At 44.0% G+C, this 21,579-nt stretch overlaps 1 protein-coding gene across 2 annotated transcripts in view; it reads right to left on the bottom strand.

Moving 5' to 3' along the window:
- LOC117364069 (cathepsin E-B-like) overlaps positions 1-21,579 on the bottom strand; it is a 55,489-nt gene that overhangs the window by 5,662 nt on the left and 28,248 nt on the right. Inside the window, exons 9-10 of one of the 2 annotated variants that reach the window (XM_033952865.1) lie at positions 18,381-18,479; positions 8,790-8,852 (exon numbers count right to left, since the gene is read on the bottom strand). In XM_033952865.1, the coding sequence (XP_033808756.1) occupies positions 8,790-8,852; positions 18,381-18,479 (162 nt within the window). Of the gene's footprint in view, positions 1-7,963; positions 8,853-18,380; positions 18,480-21,579 lie in introns of those variants that run through there. The other variant, XM_033952864.1, reaches the window with a different exon arrangement.

Raw genomic sequence — 21,579 nt, 5'->3', positions numbered from 1 at the left:
GATGGCTTTTCAAAACCTGGCACTTTGTCCGTGTTTTGAAAAGCTTCCTCGAAATTGCATCGGGCAGGAGGGCATCTGCGCATGCCCTGACGAGAGCATGCAGCGAGGGGCGGGGCTGGGCTAGTGTGGGATTGGGGATGGAACTGGGAAATAATGGGGCGGGGATGGGTGGAACTGGGCAGGCCTGGGGGCGGGTCTAGTTAAGAACGATGCATTGTGAAAGCCGATGAACTCTTCTACCCAGACTGTGAAGGGCAAACTTCGCTGCTGTTATTTGTAGAAGCAAAATTGAAATGACTTCCAAAGTATCTTGGCGGCAAACGCAACTGTTCACTGTGTATTTTGGACCAAAGATCATTATACAGAAAGAAAAGGTGTTCTCTAATCTCTGTGTACTACCCGAAAATTCAAGGCAACCTACTTGCCAAGATGTACTGGACACCAGGGCAGGGATATTTGCCCGACATATTTATTGGTGGTTTCAGAGTTCGTTGTCCATTTTTCCTACAGTCCATAGGGGCCCCTTTTACTAAGCTGTGTTAGGTGCTGATAACCGCCTGCGCAGGAAAAATGGCCTAACACAGGACATGGTACAGCATTTGGAATCAGTTCCATGCCAAATGCGCAGTATGGGTTTTCTTTTTCAGAGGAGACTCGTCAGAGGCAGAGAATGCATTAACTGATTAGCAAGTCCATAACGCGGGAGCCCGTAGCACAGGGGTGTCAAAGTCCCTCCGCGAGGGCCACCATCCAGTCGGGTTTTCAGGATTTCCCCAATGAACATGCATGAGATCTATTAACATACAATGAAAGCAGTGCATGCACATAGATCTCATGCATATTCATTGGGGAAATCCTGAGGCTCCTGAGGAGGGACTTTGACACTCCTGCCACTCTTCCTCTGCTGCCTCCCACGCAGTCTTGTACTCTGCTGCCCCCTACAGTTCTGTTGCACTTTTACAGTTGTTGCATTTGTGACGGACATGGGGGAGGCTGCTGCTTACCCTGGATCGGTAGCATGGAATGTTGCTACTCCTTGGGTTTTGGCCAGATACTAGTGACCTGGATTGGCCACCGTGAGAACAGGCTACTGGGCTTGATGGACCTTTGGTCTGACCCAGTAAAACTGTTCTTATGTGTAATGTAATGCAACCTAGCAGTAACTTCCTTGTAATCTCTCATGTGACCCATTTCCTCCAATGAAAAATGTGCTGGATTCAGACTTCAATCCAAAGTTCATGCTCTGACACACACACAACTAGGGTTACCAGATTTTGCCTCGGGGGGGGGGGGGGGGATAAAAGTGTGGCCCTGCCCCATTCTGCCCACAGCCCTGTCTTGTTCCATCCCCCAACCCTGGTCCCACATAAACCTCATCTCTTCAAGGCCGCATCTGGAGGGCATGAGCAAAATTCTTCATTTTGGGCTGCAGAGCAAGCTGTCACATCGGGAGGGCATCCACGTGTGCCCGACTGAGATGAGCAGGCTGAGGAGGCGGGGCGGGGGTGTGGTGTGGGTGGAACTGGACTGGCCTGGGGGCGGGTCTAGGGGGGTCTGGATTTTACATACATAAAATCTAGTAACCCTACTCCAAATGATCTGGGCCACTGCCCAAGTCCCAGTTTGGGCCATGAGGAGCAGTTGCCTTATAAGTTCTCTGACTGAGCCCAACACAGTATCGCAGTCCAATAATGTGGGCAGCAGGTGTCAGCTCAGTTTATCTTTTCTTTACCACCCCCTAATGGCAGCTGATTGCATTAGAGAAAACCAAAAAAAACTCTGTGGAGTGATGATGTTCCTAAATGGACTTTATTTGAAAGTGTCAAAGTTCCAAAGGTACACCGAAATCATCCACATAAAAGTAAATCATCCACATAAGAGCCTTAAAGGACCTAGTCCGCTAGGGATACAGGACCCAACACGGTCCGTGTTTCGACAAAAAGTCTTCTTCAGGGGTCCCTGGGTTGAGTACATGGGAAACAATTGTGTGGTGAGCCGGAAGTGAGACACTGCTTGCATTTGCTCACCACACAATTGTTTCCCACGTACTCACCTTTATAGGACCCCCAGGGACCCCTGAAGAAGACTTTTTGTTGAAACGCGGACCATGTTGGGTCCTGTATCCCTAGCGGATTAGGTCCTTTAAGGCTCTTATGTGGATGGAATTATTTTATGTGGATGATTTCGGTGTTCCTTTGGAACTTTGACACTTTCAAATAAAGTCCATTTAGGAACATCATCACTCCACAGTTTTTTTGGTTTTCTCTGGATTTTCTTCTTTGTGGATATTTTGGGGTCAATTCCTTTTGTTTTTAGCTGGTTGCATTACACAGTAGGGTTATTTTAATTGTATTTCTGAGTTATTGTATTAATTTTGATATTCAAAACAAAATTTAAATCCCCACGGTCAGCAATTAAAAAAAAAATACATTGCATATATTAAACGCCACCATTCATATACAGTAGAATCTCAGATAACCAGTATTCAACTAACCGGCACTGTCTCCCAACCAGAAAAAATTAAAATCACTGGGAAAAGAAATATCCCCCAAAACACCAGCAGCAGCGGTCCTGAGCCACGAATCCCCCTCTCTCCCTCAAGCCCTGAAGCAGCATAGGTGGCGGCAGCAGCAGTGGTCCTGAGCCATGTCCCCCCCCTCCCTCCAGCCCCGAAGAAGTGGCAGTCCTGAACCATGAACCACTCTCTCCCTCAAGCCCTGAAGCAGTAGAAGCAGCAGCAGTCCTGAGCGGCAAACCACCACCCCCCCTGCCCTGAAGCACTAATGCAGCAGCTGTCCTGAGCCACAAACCCCCCTCCCTCAAGCCCTGAACCAGCAGAGGTGGCGGTGGCAGCAGCGGTCCTGAGCCTTGACCCCCCCCCTCCAGTCCTGAAGCAGTGGCAGTCCTGAGCGGCAAACCACCACCCCAGCCCTGAACCAGCAGAGGTGGCGGTGGCAGCAGCGGTCCTGAGCCTTGACCCCCCCTCCCTCCAGCCCCGAAGAAGTGGCAGTCCTGAACCATGAACCACTCTCTCCCTCAAGCCCTGAAGCACTAGAAGCAGCAGCAGTCCTGAGCGGCAAACCACCACCCCCCCCTGCTCTGAAGCACTAATGCAGCAGCTGTCCTGAGCCACAAACCCCCCTCCCTCAAGCCCTGAACCAGCAGAGGTGGCGGTGGCAGCAGCGGTCGTGAGCCTTGACCCCCCCCCCTCCAGTCCTGAAGCAGTGGCAGTCCTGAGCGGCAAACCACCACCCCAGCCCTGAACCAGCAGAGGTGGCGGTGGCAGCAGCGGTCCTGAGCCTTGACCCCCCCTCCCTCCAGCCCTGAAGCAGTGGCAGTCCTGAGCCACGAACCACTCCCCCCACCTGTCCCGAAATACCAGCATGGCAGTGGTCCCAAGCCGCAACCCCCACTCCTCCCCTCCCTCAAGCCCCAGAGCAGCAGAAGCAATATCAGTCCTGAGCCACGAACCCCCTTTCCCACCCTTACCCAAAGCAGCAGCAGCTGGGCAGCAGGAGGCAGTGCTCAAAACAGGCTGCTCCCAGCTAGGCCCGGTAGGGCCTTTCCTCTGATGCATCATGCATGTTTCTCAAGCAACCAGAAAAACAGTTATCCAGCATCCACAAATCCCCATGGATGCCAGATAACTGAGGCCCTCTTTCACTAAGGTGCGCTAAGTGTTTTAACATGCGCTAATCGCTAATGCATCCATAGGATAACATGCACGTGTTAGCTTTTAGCGCATGTTTAGCATATGCTAATATTTACTGCGGGCTAAAAACCATAGCGCACCTTGGTAAAAGAGGGGGGTAAGATTCCACTGTAGCAAGCAAAGTATGATATAGGAGGTGAGGAGGGGCTTAGTGGTAGAGCTGTTGCCTCAGCACTCTAAGGTTGTGGGATCAAATCCTATCACTGCTCATTGTGACCCTGGGCAAATCACTTCATCCTCTATTTTCCCAAGTACAAAATAAGTACCTGTATATATGTAAACACCTTTTTTTTCCCAAAAACTGCATTGGTTACCGTTGGAGGTGCGGGTGAGGTTTAAGTTCGGTTGTTTGGTCTTGCCCCTGAATATTTAATCCATCTCTTCCCTTTTGCAACTAATAAACATACAAGACGTTTGCATTTGAATTTTGTCTTTCTGCCCGTAAAAGGTTGTAAACGTGAAAAAAATCATCAACATCTTTTATCGTAGAAGGCGGCTTCATGGGGCAAGGATTTGGAACATTTGATTATGTCCTCCAATTCTTATTTGGAATTTAGGAAGCATTTAAAAACGTGATATTTGTTCTCTAACTATCTGAGTAATTTTCCAAACTCTTTGTACTTCTTACTTTTATAAACCGCATAGAACTTCACGGTCCTGCGGTATATAAGTTGATTGTTATCTTATGTAAACCACTTTGAATGTAGAAAAAGTGGTATACAAGTCCCCCTTTCCCTAGTCACTTCTGATGGGCACCAACTCCACAGATTGGAGCAGCAAAATTCAGCCTTTTCTCCTAAAGTAACATGTGTAGCTCTGTGCCGCTATCTGTAGAGTTAGGCAGAATGTCCGCACACGGCCCTCGCTCTGTCCTAACACTCTCTGGATAGTGGATGACAGACTCTACAAATTTTCAGTGGAGCTGGAAATTTGTGAATAGAATATTTATCTGTATACACTCATAAGAACATAAGCAGTGCCTCCGCCGGGTCAGACCATAGGTCCATCCTGCCCGGCAGTCCGCTCCCGCGGCGGCCCAAACAGGTCACGACCTGTCTGAATCACCAGAAGGGGCCCCCTTGCCACCTTGGTTTCTCATTGAAGTCCTATCTTCCCATCAAAGTCCTAACCCTCCGGTCTTGCACATGCACGACCTGGTTGGGTTTCTATACTTATTACCTGGTTAGCTTTCTATACTTGTGTTACATCCCAGCTCCTCCCTCAGTATCCCACGATCCCTTTATCCCTCAGGAATCCGTCCAATCCCTGTTTGAATCCCTGTACCGTACTCTGCCTGATCACTTCCTCCGGTAGCGCATTCCTCCGGTAGCGCATTCCTCCCTCGGTATTCGCGGGGGTTAGGTGCAGAGCCGGACCGCGAAGTGTGAAAAATCGCAAATAACTTCTTGGCCGGCTCTGACCCACCCTGCGTCCCCAGAACCTTACCTTCGGATGACGGCTCTGCATGGGGAAGGAGCATAGGAAGATTGCTCCTGCCCCCTTCACCACTAGACACCAGGTAAGGTTCCGGGGAGGCTTGGACGGCTTAAAAATAGTCAAAAAACTGAAATGGTTTTTTTGTTAAAAAATCGCGAATAACCATAAGAACATAAGAAATGCCTTCACCGGATCAGACCGAGGTCCATCAAGTCCGGAGCTCTGCTCACGCGGCGGCCCATTTAGGTTCTCTATTATGAAAACCTGAAATTACCGTATCTCTCAATATGATTTGCAAGAAGGTGTATATCCAACTTGTGCTTGAAACCCCGAAGAGTTGTCACCGCCACAACATCTTCTGGTAGAGAATTCCAGGCGCCCACCACTCGTTGTGAGAAACAGAACTTCCTGGATACTGAAACCACGGATTTGGAGGGAGAAGTGTACCATATAAGTGCATTTGAACCTTAGGTCTACTGTATTTGTTTCACTGTAAACCACTTTGGAACTCTAAATGTTAGGTATGGAAGGTCATTTGATTTTACATCTGAACACGGACCAACATGGCCTCAGCTTCATGTCTAGTAAAATTCTTCTGTTGGTATGATAAAAGGCCTCAGTCGACAGGGACTCCACAGGAGTTCAGATGGAATCAAATACAGGAAAAACAGATGGCTCCAACATTATACGTTTAAGAGACAGGATGTATTTTCACCAGAACAAGGTAAACACATGATTGAAATGGTGGCAAGTCAAATGCGTGCAAGACAAAAGCGCACGGACAATTGCGCAAAGACAACTGAGCGCAAGACAATTGAGCGCAGGACATTAAAGTTATAACAAGACAAGAAAGGGTTAAACTGGGCACAGAAAGGAGCAATTTGCTTGCCTCTACTATTACTGCTTATCACTTTTACAGCGCTGAAAGGTGTACATTTTGACATTTATATATGGTCCCTGCTCGGAAGAGCTTACAAGCTAACTTGGACAGACAGACATGATATATATAGGGTTGGGGATGCAGAACCCAAGTTGAAAGGAGTCAAAAGCACTCTCAAAGTTCCACATGAAAGACTTCTCAGGAAACTACAAAGCCATGGAATAGAGGGAGATATACAAAGGTGGATAGGCAAATGGCTGGAAAACAGAAAGCAGAGAGTGGGCATAAATGGGAAGTTCTCAGACTGGGAGAAAGTGACTAGTGGTGTGCCCCAGGGCTCGGTACTTGGGCCGATCCTATTTAATATTTATATCAATGACCTGGAAGACGGAATATCCAGTGAGATCATTAAGTTTGCAGACGACACAAAGCTATGCCGGGCAATCAGATCGCAGGAGGATAGCGAGGAACTCCAGAGCGACTTGTATCAGTTAGAGAAATGGGCAGAGCAATGGCAGATGAAGTTCAACGTGGCCTTGAACACTGCTAGAGATGGAGCCCGCCATAGGGATTCAGGCAACTTGTTCCAAGCATATGGTGCAGCAAGGCAGAAAGGACAGAGCCTGCAGTTGGCAGTTGAAGAGAAGGGAACAGATAGGAGGGACTTAGCAGTTGAGTGGAGCTTATGGGAGGGGGGGATCATAGTGAAGAGAGATAGTGAGGGGCAGCTGAGTGAGGCCATTTGTAGGTCCGTAAGAGGAGTTTGAATTATAGTCTGAAACAGATGGGAAGCCAATGAAGTGACTTTAGGAGAGGGGTAACATGAGTATAGTGGCTCTCCCAGAATCTGAGTCGTGCAGCTGAATTTTGGATGGCTTGGAGGGGAGCGAGATGGCTAAGTGGAAGGCCTGAGAGTAGCGAGTTGCAGTAATCTAAGTGTGAGGTGATGGCGGCATGGATAAGTGTTTTGGTAGTGTGCTCAGAGAGGAAGGGTCAGATTTTGGTAATATTATAGAGGAAGAAGTGGCAGGTTTTAGTGATATGTTGTATCTGGGCGGTGAAGGAGAAAGAGTCAGATGACCCCCAAGATTCCGAGCACACAAAACAGAAAGGATGAGAATGTTGTCCACAGAGACGGAGAATGAGGGAAGCAGAGAGGTGGGTGTGTTTAGGCAAGAAGATGAGCAGCTCTGTTTTAGCCATATTCAATTTTAGATGACAGCAAGACACCCAATGTCATCCAGGTGACAATGTTGGACAGGCAGGCTGAGACTCTGGTCTGGGTTTCAGTAGAGATATTTGGTGCAGACAGGTAGATCTGGGAGTCATCAAAATAGATGTGATACTGGAAGCCATAGGATATCAGCACTCCAAGTGAGCAAGTGTAAATTGAGAAAAGAAGTGGTCCCAGGACAGAGCCTTGAGATATACTAATCAATAGTGGGAAGGCTGTGGAAGAGGAACCACCATTGCATACACTGTAGGTGTGATGGGAGAGAGAGGAAGTAAACCAGGAGAGGGCAGAACTCTGGAATCCCAACAAGGATAGCGTATCAAGGAGTAGGCGATGATCAACAGTATCAAAGGTGGCAGACAGATCGAGAAGGATGAGGACAGAGTAGAGGCCTTTGGATCTGGCCAAGAACAGGTCATTGGAAACCTTAGTACACTTATGCTAGTCTTCCCCCCACGCTACCACCCCTGCAGAGGAAAGAACTGCGGCAGTAACCACATCTATGAAGTAATAGCAGTAGCAGGAAGGAAGAAAAGCAGCTGCCACTGTAGAAACCCTGGAACCATGTGGACGTGGCAGTTGCACCAAGCTGAGAAAAAAAATAAACCGCCACCGCATTCCATCACATCCACTGCTGGAGGTGGGACTGTGCTCCAACAGCCCCCCCCCCCCCCCCCCCCCCCCCGCATCCATAGGAGGACAGAAGCAACATAGAACTGCAGGCCACGGCCTCCCCTCTTTACTTACTGATCCAGGGTATTCCACACAATTCAATGTGTTGCACTGTCTTTAGGAAGCAAAGGCAGTGGATGCAACTTAAGGCCACCTTCTCATTTTGCTCCATATCCTAACATAGGAACACTGGAATGAAGGAAAGGATCTAAAGGGTTTTGGAAGAGGAAGAGGTGATAAGAACTTTTGTGGGGAGGGGGAGATGAGCAAAAGCTCCAAACCATGTCTTTGGCCCTCCTCGCTCCTCTCTGCCCAAGAATAAGCTCTTGCTCTGTCTCTTCCCAGCTTGGTGGCAGCTATTAAGGGCTTATTTTGTAAGACATTTTGATTGTAATGCCACAGTGCGATGGGTTCCCCCTCCCCCATCAGGGTCATATCATAGCTATAGCAGGTCCTTGAGCCTAAAAAAGTACAGGAACACTCCTTAGACCACATTTTACATGTTGTGAATGAATCTAAGGACTCTGCTGAATAAGTGATTTTGTCCGAAACACAAATGAAAGGAAACAATAACTGAACTAGCGATAACTTAGAAGGCACATGTGAGGGCCACAGGAGTGGGGAACAAGAAACAGAGAAAATATTTCACAAAAATAGGAATCTGTGGATTTTCATCTCTTAAATTACAGTCGTACGCCCCCTATCTTCTCTCTTATGACTTATACCCTTGCTTGGACACCTCCAAGAGGCTTTCCTTGGTGTAATTTCGCTATTCCAATGCGATCATTCCCACGATCAAAAATGCTGTAGTATTTGGACATGAAAATGTCTCCTAAGATCCACATTGGTCTTACGTGGTTTGTTAAGTCCATTGATTGGAAGCCACTGATGCACACTGTCGCGTCTCCTATTCTTTCCTGGAATTAAACATGACATGATTATGTATCATTATATACTTTTCCATCTAGGGTTACCAGATTTTCTCTATAAAAAAAAAAAAGAGAACACATGGCCCCCCCACCCGTTCTGCCTCAGCCCCGCCCCGACATAAATCTTCCCTCTTCTTCCCCGGGCTCGGGGCCGCGTGATGAAGTCATGTCACATCCAGATATGCTCAGAGGCCCTCCAGACACAACCCAGAACTCGGGGCCTTCCAAAACCCAGACAAACTGCCAGGTTCTAGAAATCCCTCCGGGCACTCAGACAGTCCTCTAAAATGAGGATATGTCTGGGTTTTCACCCCTATTTCCATCACATATAGATTTTTTAATCATAGAACAAGATGGCACGCAGCCTACCCGCTCTGCCTAGTTACATCAACTATAATTCCCCTTCCTCTCCTTCAGAGATCCTCTGTGCTTGTCCCGTACGCTTTTGAATTGAGATACTATTCTTGCCTCTGCCACCTGCACTCGAGGCTAATCAGTGCATCCATTAAATTTTCTATAAAGAAATATTCCCTTAAAATGTCTCCCAAGTCTCTCCCCATTCCACTCTCATCCCATGACTCCTTATTCCTGATCCTCCTTCCCGTTGAAAGAGGCCCATCTCCTGTGCATTTCTACCACTGAGGTATTTAAATGTTACTATCATATTTCCCTTTCCCAGGGGTAGGCAATTCTGGTCCTCGAGAGCCGGAGCCAGGTCAGGTTTTCAGGATCTCCACCATGAATATGTATGAGATGGATTTGCATGCACTGCCTCCCTGAGATGCAAATCTATCTCATGCATATTTATTGTGGATATTCTGAAAACCTGACCTGGCTCTGGCTCTCGAGGACCAGAATTGCCTACCCCTGCCCTATCCCATCTCTCTTCCAAACCATGAATATTGAGATCCTTAAGTGTAGTCTCCAGAACTTCGTGCAGTTCTCCAAACCAGGTCTTACCAGAGACTTTTACTGAGACACTATCATACCCCTCCCCCTCTTCCTGTTGGCCATTTCTCTCATTATGCACCCAGATATCTTACCTTAACTATCTATTTGACCTCTGTAAGATCATTAGATACAATCAAACCCGAGACCCACTCTTTTAGTGTGCACAGAATGCAGTCCAAATACATGATTCTGCATATTTTAGCTTTAATGCTTAACTGCCAAACTCAGTATCATTCATTGAGCTTCATTAAATCCCTACACTTTTCAGGCTATCTACTCTACTGCAGAAAAAAAATAAAATATATATATAAGGGTAAATCAAAAATGTAAAGGCAAAATACATTTAACGGCTTTAATAGAAGTAATTGTGAGCAATTGAGCATATCACTTTTCCATGTAGTCTCCATGCAAGACAATGCAATTGTTGTATCGTTCAACTAGCTTCTGCATTCCTGCAGAGAAATTTTTTGGCTGCTCCCAAAGCCAGGTGAGCACCGCTTCCTTTACTTCATCATGCTTTGACTTTTGCTCTCTGGGTCACAGTGGGGCACCCATGTCTTATCACCCTTGACGGTTCTTTCCAGAATACTCAGATCTTCTTCATACCGTCTCAGGAACTGGGTCACTGTTGCTATTTGGGAACTCATCATGAGCAGACTTTCCTGTATCCCAAGTCATCAAGCTTCATGGCAAATACAGATCCATAGCTGATATCCAAATCTGCAGCCAACTGAGACACTGTTATCCATCGGCCTTCTCTAATCAAGGCATCTGCCCTGTCAATGTGCTCTTGTGTGCGCAGTGTTGATGGGCAACCAGAATGACCTTCATCTGTTATACCTGTTATTCCCGCTTTAAACCTTTTAATAACTTTATTTTTATATACCGCAATACCACAAACAGTTCAGAGCTGTTCACAGAGGAAGAGACTGTATACAGACAGCGATATTACATAAAACTTTCAAAATTACATTAGCATGTTAAGAGTGATCAAATCTATCTGGCAGTGTTTAAAAAATATATCAAGGCAGAAGTGGAGTCAGAGAAATTTATCAAAGAGGTAAGTTTTGATTGACTTCCTAAAAGTTTGATAGAAAAGTGCGTTTGAAATAAAGTTGGTTAAGCATTTACAGTACTCCCCTGATATTCGCTGGGGTTCCGTTCCAGGAACCCCCACGAGTATCGAAAAACCGCAAATATGGTTTTTCGCCTGGGGAGGCAGGAGAGGGCAGCTGGTGCCCCCTTCCCTTTCCCCGTACCTTTTTAACTTTTCCGGCGTGAGCAGCATACCCATGTTGGTGTCAGCTAGCCCTTTCATGTCGCTTTCTAGGCGCGGGTCCTGGAAGTGACATCAGAGAGCGCCGATGCGGGCCGCAACCTCGCGCCAGGGAAGTTAAAAAGGTTCAGGGAAGGCAAGGGGCACTTGGCAAGGAGAGGAGCAGGTGGGCAGAGAGGAGGAAAGGTGTCACGCCCTTAGGAAGACCACCCCCTCCTCTCGTGGACTCGTGTTTGGGAGCATGAGGTAACCCAGCTATATTTGCGTAGTTTTTCAATGACGACATACCCTATGTGCGGACGAGCGTTGTCGTGAAGAATGAGTGGCCCAGCCAAGAGCAACTGAGGTCGGGTTTTGTGCCTTTTTTTGCAAAGAAATATCATGATAATACACTGCTGTGACACTTCTTCCACATGGCACTTTGTCTGTGATGATATTGCCTTCATGATCATAAGCAAAAATCATCATTTCTTTGACTTTTTTTTTTGTTCAAAGTGTTTTATTGATTTTATAAGTAGAGTAAAAATACAAAGCCAACAATGTGAGTGCTCCAACAAGGAGCACATTATAACAATATCATTAACAAGTGTGAAGTGCATCCACAAAGGAATAATGATCACAGATTATTAAATGCATAACAAAATAAAGATGTGATGACATTAGTTCAAGAAAGGGGTATTAAAGAAAAGAAAAACAAAAACAGTAGGTGAAATGCTCAAATAATGTACCAGAAAAATCAGAAGGACATGTCCAATCTAAAATAAAAGAATATGATATATATAAAATGTATTAGAACATGGTTAATTCTGATAAGTGCCTGAATTCAGAAGACTAAGGGTGAGGCAAAAACATATAATAGAAAAATGAATATTAAAGTCAAGAATCTGAGTAACAATATTCAGTATTCATGAGACTGATTTGCAATATTCAAGCAGAGGGGACCAAGTTTTTGTATAAGAGATCATGGAGTTATTGCGTTCAGCAAAATGACATTCATATTTCACAAGGAGACATATCGAGTTCCACCATATATTGACATGTAGTTTAGTGGTATCCTTCCAATTGTGCAGGATGGTGGAGAGAGCAGTGAATAAAAGTATAATTAACAGGCGTTCATGAGTGATGGATAAAGGGGAGGATAGGATCGAAGAGCCATTAAACAATAAGTCAAAGGAAAAAGTATCGGTGATATGAAAGATGCGGGCAATTGTAGACCACACATTAGACCAAAAAGATGAGACATGTGTACATGTGTAAAGCATATGGAGTAAAGAGCTATCAGGGGATTTACAGGTCCAGCAACAACCATCATAAGACCGATTTATTTTGGCTGACTTATCCGGGGTCCAAAAGGCCCTGTGGTATAAGAATATCGCTGTTTGTATGTGTGAGGCTGAACGAAGTGACTTCAGAAGTTTGGGCCACATGAGTAGCCACGAATGTTCAGTGAATGGAGTGTGTAATGAAACATTCCATTTCGCTATGGTATCATGGGGAGGTGTGGTGGTGTGAGATTGGATATATTTATACCATTTAGATGTCTGACCTTTCATGGTAGGATAGGAAAGAAATAAGTTAGGTAAGTCAGGAGGAACAGCAAGGGAGATAGGAGATGGAAAGGCAGATTTGAGACTATGATGAAGTTGTATCCAGAGAAAGTATTGAGATTGAGGAATGTGGAATTTGACCATAAGATCGGAAAAGGAAAGCCAGTGGTCATTCTGGAGGAGATGATGAACATACCAAATCCCCTGTTGTTGCCACCTCTTCCACGCCACCATCTCCTTATTGATTGTGATACGAGGATTATTCCAGACGGGAGCTAACGAAGATTCTGCCCATTTATGAGAAGAGATGGAGTCCACATAACAAATCGCTGACCATGTACTCTTGATAATGGGGTTAGCTTTAATAGAAGCAGTGAGAGACATACAAGGGGCATGCTTAAGAGAAGATGGATCCGTCAAAGTCATTTCGAGTTGCAACCAATTAGGATTGACTGAGATCGGATTAGAATCTTGCCAAAGAGAGCCCTGAGTCATCAAGAAGGCCATGTGATAACCTCTAAAGCAGGGAAAATTAACACCTCCCCATTCACGGGGAGATTTCAATTTTTTAAGCGCAATTCTAGGTTGTTTTCCCTGCCAGAGAAAGTCCACAAGGAGTTTCTCAATGCGGGCGTAAACAGCATGAGGAAGGAGTATGTGGAGCATGCTGAGAACATAATTGATTTTAGGAACGATCATCATCTTAATAGTAGAAAGACGACCAAACCATGTCAGATTGAGCGGAGACCACTTGCGAGTACAGGTGAGGGTGGTTGAAATAAGATGTTCGGTATTAAATTGTATAGTGGAGTCTAGGGAAGGACCAAAGAAGATTCCGAGATATTTTATTTTTTGGGGAGACCAAAGAAATCCCTGTCCTGTGACCACTGTCTGCACGTCAATACAGTTTAGTGGCATAATTTCAGACTTAGAAATATTTAGCTTGTAACCGGAGATAGCGGAGTAGCGGTGGATTTGGGATAGGACCGAGGGCAAAGATTCCGGCGTGACATAGAGTAGGATATCATCTGCATAAGCAGAAAGTTTAACAGAGAAAGAGTCATGATGGAATCCCTTAATAGAAGAATCATTCCGGATGGCAATAAGAAGAGGTTCAAGTACGAGATTAAAAAGGAGAGGTGAAAGTGGGCATCCCTGTCTGGTACCCCTCGAAGGCGAAAAGGAAGAAGTTAAATGTCCATTAATCAAAATTTTGGTTTGAGGGTGGGAGTATAGGGTTTTGATCATGCGAATGAATGTTTCGGGAAAGCCGAACCATGAAAGCGTGTGAAAAAGGAAGGGCCATTCAACACGGTCGAAGGCTTTTTCAGCATCTAATGCCATAATCAGAAGTCTATCTGGATTGGAGTCTGTATGGTGAAGAATATGAGAAAATAAACGAGTGTTATTAGATGAGTAGCGATTGTGTAAGAATCCGGATTGGTCCGGACTAATTAAATAGGAAAGAACAGATTGCATACGAGAGGCCAGGATTTTGGCAAAAATCTTGGCATCGACATTGATGAGGGAGATAGGACGGTAGTTCTTAACGTCCTGTGGGTCCTTTCCCGGTTTCGGGAAAACAATCAGCGTGGCTTCAGTGAAGGAGCCCGTAGCAGTCCCTTGAGCACAGAGATGGTGAAAGAAAGCAAGCATGTGGGGTAATAATGTCTGATGAAAAGCTTTATAGAATTCGGCAGTCAGTCCATCCGGTCCTGGGGATTTCTTGGGAGCTAGAGAAGTAATTGCTTCCAAGAGTTCCTGTGCTGTGAATGTTTTATCAAGAAGAGGTAAGTCAGATAAGGAGACCGTCGGATGTTGCAATGCTAGAAAAGAGTCCGTAGAGGTAGCCGAATAAGAGGAGTCAGAAGAATATAGTGTTTGGTAAAATGAGAGAAACTGAGACGATACAGCAGATGTCCCAGTAAGAAGAGCACCGGAGGGGTCTTTGATCGAAGGGATAGAAGTTTGGTTAGAAGATTTATTTAGAAGATTCGCAAGCAAATGGCCGGTCTTGTTATTTTCCGCATGATATGTAGATGCTTGAACAAATACTGATCTAGCTGCTGCAGTACTGAGTAAGGAATTATATTCGAAATGAAGTTTTCGGAGATCCGTTAGGGCAGTGATATTAGATAAATCAGATGTATATGTAGATTCTGCAACGTGAATACGTTGTTCCAGATCTTTGATTCGTTTTTTCCTGACAGAATGGAGATGAGAGGAATATTGGATGATGACTCCCCGTATGTAAGCCTTAAAGGTGTCCCATGTATTAGGCCAAGAGGTTTGGTCAGGTGAATTGAAGACAAAGAATTCATTTATGGCATCATTGACAGTGGTGACAAAGTCAGGTTCCATAAGTAGAGAGGAATTGAATCTCCATTGTCTGGATTTGGGCGAGAGAGAAAAATGATTGCAAGTCAAGGAGATGGCAGCGTGGTCCGAAATGGCAATATCTCCAATGGTAGAGGAGGAGAGATGGTCAACCAGGGAGGAACTAGCAAGAAAGTAGTCAATGCGAGAATAGGTGGAGTGGGGAGCAGAGAAAAAGGTATAACGGTCAGCATCAGGATGGTGGAGTCTCCACGGATCAATGAGTTGTAACTGTGAAATGATATCATGTAGAGTGAACCAGGATCGGGTCTTTTTATATGTTGCATGGGACTTCCTATCCTTATCTACATCTAGGATGAGATTAAAGTCCCCCCCTAAAATAATAGGAGTATTAGGGCTTTGAAGGATGTGGGTAGCCAAATTGGTAAAGAAATCTGGTTGGTCCGTGTTAGGAGCATATATATTAATGATGCGAACTGGTTGTTGCGAGATGGTAAGCAGAGTACTAACCCAACGACCATTCATGTCATGAGAGCTAAAATCAATGGAAATGGCTGGGTTTTGACGTATGAAAGTTATGACTCCATTTTTCCCATTGAGTGCAGGTGAGCATAATGGTGGTGAATAACCTTTCAGGGTAAGTTTGTGGGAATCAGATTCTGAAAGATGCGTTTCCTGTAAAAAAACAATGTCCGAATTAACGTCCTGTAAATAAGAAATAATTTTGCGTTTTTTAATGCAATTGTTTAGACCCTTGACATTGAGAGAAGTAAAGGTTAAAGGCATGGATAAATATGAGCTGGATTCATGACATATTCAGTCAGGCAACAATAATCAGATAGTGAGGGATGTAAGGCATTATACACTGAGAAGGTACACCTTGATAAAAGAAAAAAGGACAAAAACCAATCAGGTGAATAGTGCATTCACAGCAAACAGGTAAAATGGAGGCACTTAAAACAAATGTCAATGAGATAGGCTACAAACGCAGCCAACAAGTTGGGGTAACTAGAAAGTCAAGCCAGGCGGCCGAGGTCAGATAGCAAACACAGCAGCCTAATTCAGAACTGTTAGCAACCATCATCTGAGAACAGGAAAAAGAGTAATGAATCAAATTAGCATTGTAAGAGTATGAATAAGCATATGTAAAAAAAAAAAAAAAAAATTCTCAGCAGAAAAAGAGAAGGGAGAGATATTATATGGGTAGTCATAATAAAATTCCATTAGCCAAGAAAAGGACTAGAAAGAGGCAATTGGAAATAAGAATTTAAAAGAGAGAGGGCTATGAGTCATGGAGGTTAATTGATACTGAAGAGGCAATCAGTAAAGGAAACATGAGAGCCTAATTGAAGCTCGGTGGACCGTGAAGGGAGAGATAAGCTGAGTAAACACAGCAGTTAAAGGCCAGTAGCAAGGAAAGATCAGTTATATAAAGCAGTGAGTCATCTAGCAAGGAGAGGAAAGCAGCGGTAATGCGTCTGAAAGAAAAGTCAGAGGAACCGGGTAGGAAACAAGTTGTGCAGCTGGTTCCACGTGTGCAGAAAGAAAGAGGAGCACAGAAGGCAAAATGGTGGCGAGGAAGAAAGATAAAGGGGGTGGGAGAAGAGAGAGAAAGGCATTAAAGTAGAAAGACAGATCGGGTGTATCGGAGAGAACAGAGAACAGAATTATATGAGTCACAACAAACATTTCATGCAGGCAAGCAAGTAAGCAGGAAGTACAGGCTGAAATGTCCAACGGAAGGAAAATGGAGTCCTGGGAGCCCACGAGGGATGAGCAGGCAAGGCTGGTAAGTCAGTGCATGAATGATTTAGAGCAGTCACAGTCACACTGCATCTATTGAGGTTGGAGATTTTTCTTCAATGAAAGACGCCAGTAGTTCCGGATCGGTGAAGTCGCGTGTTTGATTAAGGTATGTGACTCTCATTCTGGCAGGGTAGTAAATTCCAAAACGAGCACCCATCTTCTTTAGTTGAGGACGAAGAGCCAGAAGTTGTTGTCTTGATTTCACTGTGTTCTTGTGAAGGTCTGGCAGGAAAAGTATCTTGTGTCCCTCGAAGGTAATAGGAGCGAGTGTGTGGGCTTTTTGCATGATTTCCAGCACCTGCTGGTACCGGAGAATTTTGAGTATAATCGGTCGAGGGCGCTGATCACGCTGCTGCCGAGTTGAAGGTGTGCGGTGGGCTCTCTCGATCTCAAAGTCTTTGGTAAAATTAATGTTTAGGAGAGAAGGGATGAATGTTTCAAGGAAAGCCAGTATATTAGTGCCCTCCCGATTTTCCGGCACTCCAAGCAGCCGCACATTGTTCCGGCGCGAGCGGTTGCTCGCGTCTTCAAGTTCCCGCTCGATGAGGAGAGAGCGCTTTACATGTGTCTGCAGGGCCTTGATATTGGCATCGGCAGTGGCAGACTTGATTTCCAAATCAGCAAGCTTAGTTTTGAAGCCTGAAATATCAGAGTGTATAGTGCTGAGTTCGTCTTTCATCTCAGTTAAGGCATCTTTCGTGTCAGTCATAATATCTTGTAGTGAGCGAATTGCCTCCCATAAGTCAAGCATGGAGGGAGCCTCTGCCTTGTCAGATTTGTCCTGGGTAGATTTGGCAGGTGACAAGGGCTCAGGCTTGTGACGTTTTCCAACCTTTGCTGAAGCCATCATATAAAGAATAAATTCTGCTGAAAATAATAATTGAAAAAGCAGTAATATAGCTCAGAAGAGGAAAATAGTAGGTAGGGCTGCTGGAGCTGATCTAACCCACGACCATCCTAGTCGGGCTCCACAGCGCCCCCGCATTTCTTTGACTTTTAATTGAGCTCGTCAAAAATTTTTTGGTCGTGGGGAAAATGGAGCTCTCCACTCATCACTGAAAAGCTAAGCGAATACGGCTGGGAGGTGTTACCTCCTGCTCCCTACAGTTCAGAGAAGAGTCCACCAGACTTTGACATTTTTCCAAAGTTGAAACAACCTAAGCGTGGACATCGTTTTGCATCTCTGGAAGAGCTTTCTTCCGCCGGTATCTGAGCCATTCGGCAACTGAACAAAAACGGTGTCTTGGATGGAATAATGAAGCTTCCTGGACATTGGAACTCAGTCATTGCAAAGCAGGGAGACTATATTGAAGGATTGTAAAGAAATACTTGAAAAAAAAAAAATAAATAAAACATGTAAATTTAAAAAAAAAAAAAAAAAAAATAGTGTGCATTATTTATGAAATGACCCTCGTATATATATTTTTACTATTTTACCTACAAAAAGGCAAAGCTTTCACAGTAACCCTTCCCCAAAGACCGATCCATGCAGTACACCACCCTTATTCTCACTATCCTTTCCCACCTCCCACTCAACCAGTTTCTAACACAATCAGTCCTTTTAGAGCCCAAACCAAATGAAAATGCCCCACATCGTACCTTTCTTACAAACTGTTTGGCGGTTAATGTATAGTCTTTAGATCCAATGGTGAAGGTGATACTGGGTATACTGGACAGTCTTCTGCAGTCTAAAATATACTGTACAAGATACACCGTTATGTTTTATTACCACCAAAGTGAGTTCTATAAACAGCTTATATAACCTGGCTGTACCTTCTTCCAAAATCAAGAAAAATAACTCCCCCACTATGCATAGAGTGCTGAGGGGGGGGGGCAAATTGCTCCACAATAACCAGACGATAAAACACCTCCTCTATAAAACCAAAAATGTATATATAGAAGGTATCAGTGAAACTTTCTTCCTCCTTTACAAAGGTGTGCTAGCTTTTTTTAGCGCCAGCTGCCGCGGTAACATCGACACTCGTAAAATCCCTGTGAGCGTCCGGGCTGTTACCACTGCAGCTGGCTCTAAAAGCCATTTAAGAAGAAACATATTAAATGAACCAGCGTTTTTCAATCTTTATGTGACTTCACCTCCAGCTTTAAATCTAGCTGTATTTGTCGGTTCCCTGACGCAGCAACGAAACGTGGCACGTCGGAACCAGTCACTATTTTCAAAGCTAAGTTATATTTTTCAAATACTAAATTATTGAAGTAATGACGGTGTCAGCATAGCTTTTTGCTAGCACTTAATCTATGGAAATTTACATCTTCAGAGCCAATTCAATTTCTAGACACTGCGATGATTGGGTGGTGAGGCGGAGTAATCAGTCTTCATGTCTCTGAGCAGAGTTCTAAGAATAAGAATTGTGAATGAGTAAAGTTTGGAATTTTGTGTGATAACACTGTAGTGACTTTTTCAGGTCTCATTGATATCCCTTCAGTCACTCCACAAATATCTATGGTATTTGAGTTATTTACCCCTGATATATTTTTGGCTCTAAAAGCCTGGCTTTGTAAAGGAGAGGGTTTGTGTCATGCTTGTATTCTATGTCTGTTAACCTGTCATGACTACATTCTGTGTACGTTAATCTGTAACCCGCTCTGGGCTTGGTGGGGAGAACGTGATATAAAACGAAATCAATCAATCAGGCACTATAAACACTGCCAAATTTGAGTCGAGAACGGCCCCACTGTCAGTGTTTCTTCACATCACTTCGCTCCTCAGCCATAACGTGAAATAAATAGGAATAAATAATAATGTGGGGAAAATTGTCTCCCTCGTGTAAAAAAAAAAAAGGGGCAAATGAGATGTCACGTTTGTCATCAAATAGTCTTTTGTTTTTATCAGAATCAGTCTTTAGAGTGTAAATCCTGTACTGGTCCCAAGTTTCCAAGTTTATTATATAATTTGATTAATCGCCTATTGCAATTTCTAGGCGATGTACAATTTCTTAAATAATCAAATACGGGTAACAAATCAAGCAAACAAAAGTCATGTCAAATTAAAATAACAAATACAAACATTCCTATACAAAGTTTAACCTATACATATAATATCAAAACAAAAGGGAAAATTATTAATGGATTACAATCAATATTTAGTTTAAATATGTTTAAGGAAAAAACAGTAGGAGGGGAAACAAATATAGTTTGTAATAAAATATAAGATAAAAGGAGACAAAATCTTTAAATTTATTCATTAAAAGCATCTATAAAAAGGAAACTCTTAAGTTTGGTCTTGAATTTGTCCAAATTCTTTTCCTCTCTAATAAATAATGGGAGGTCATTCCAGGACTGGGGAGCGGTTATTGAGAAAATAGTGTGACGCCTCGTATTGATAACTTTTAATGAAGGAATGGCCAATAAGTGTTGGTCTTGTGATCTCAACTGTCTTGAGGTAAAATAAGGAATTAGGACTCTAAAAATAAAAGCAGGGGTTTTAAATAATAATGATTTGAAAGTAAGCAAGCATAGTTTAAATAAAATACGGTGTGCAACTGGGAGCCAATGTTTCGTAACTAGCATTGCCTTCATCAGGGGACAATATAATAGAAATCTTTTTTTAAAAAAACAACCATATAAAATAGTATAAATTCAATATAATGAATCCATATCTAAATGAGAAACAGTAAAAACTAAAAATGACTTAGAAAGCCACATTAATATACGATAGCCTATATAAAATATAATGAATACATATCAATAAAACATACATAGAGGAACGTATTCATGTATGCCAATCATAATTGTGTAAATTAACACATTCTGTCAACGGCGCCATAAGTTAGGCAGGGTAATTGGCCACGCCATTGAAAACCAGTTAAAAAGTCATTTTTAAAAAATAGGCATCGTCATTGTGTCTACAGATACACTTACGGTGCCTAAGGTCAAAGGAAGCGTGGATAGGGGTAGAAATAACCTTAGGCGCTGTTAGACGTGATTCTCAAAAGACCTTGGGCGAATGCCGAAATTTAGTGGTAGGTGCTGTGATTGACATGTGGCCAGTGACATTTCTGTAGGCGGCTGCCGATTTAGGCCCTAAGGTTTAAGTTATACATAGCTAATGTAATATATTTATAATCTATTATTAACACAAATCATTCAGGTGATGGCTGATCTCTTTATATGCAAAACTCATGAGCTTCCTTAGAGCTAGCCTTGTGCTGTAGGGATAAGATACAGCGTCTCCTGTTCCAGCCTTGCATATTGTCCTGTCTACCATTTAAGGTTTGGTCAGGTCCTATCTTGTTTCCTTATATTTTTTTTCAAATCATATTCAACAATTCCAATAAGAGAAATTTGAGGAAATCCACTCAAGTATGCAGTAAATACATATGTATAATATGTAGATAGACATAAGTACAGGCAGTCCCCGGGTTAAGAACGAGTTACGTTTTTAAAACTTTTCGTAAGTCGGGTTTGTATGTAACTCAGAACTTGTAGATTTTAGGATTCTGCTTCCAGCTGACAAAAGGGCCATCTGTCCCTCGCCAGTGTTCCCTCTAAGGTACAGCAAGCACAACCACACACTGTTCTTAATGTGGCCATGCGTCATTCCTGAATCTGTGTAGGAGTCTCTGCCACTGGAAATACGGTTCATAGACAATGGCGCGAAAGACAAAAGCGCGCGCCGACAATTGAGCGCAGCGCGCGCCACCGCGCCGCTCTAAATTACAGTTTTTAGGGGCTCCGACGGGGGTTTTTGTTGGGGAACCCCCCAGTTTACTTAATAGACATCGCGCCGGCATTAGGGGGGGGTTTGGGGGGTTGTAACCCTCCACATTTTACTGTAAAC

Source organism: Geotrypetes seraphini, chromosome 7 (assembly GCF_902459505.1).
Source record: "Geotrypetes seraphini chromosome 7, aGeoSer1.1, whole genome shotgun sequence".
Lineage (NCBI taxonomy): Eukaryota > Metazoa > Chordata > Amphibia > Gymnophiona > Dermophiidae > Geotrypetes > Geotrypetes seraphini.
The sequence above is the reverse complement of the archived record's forward strand: the minus strand, read 5'-3'. Positions and strand labels throughout refer to the sequence as shown.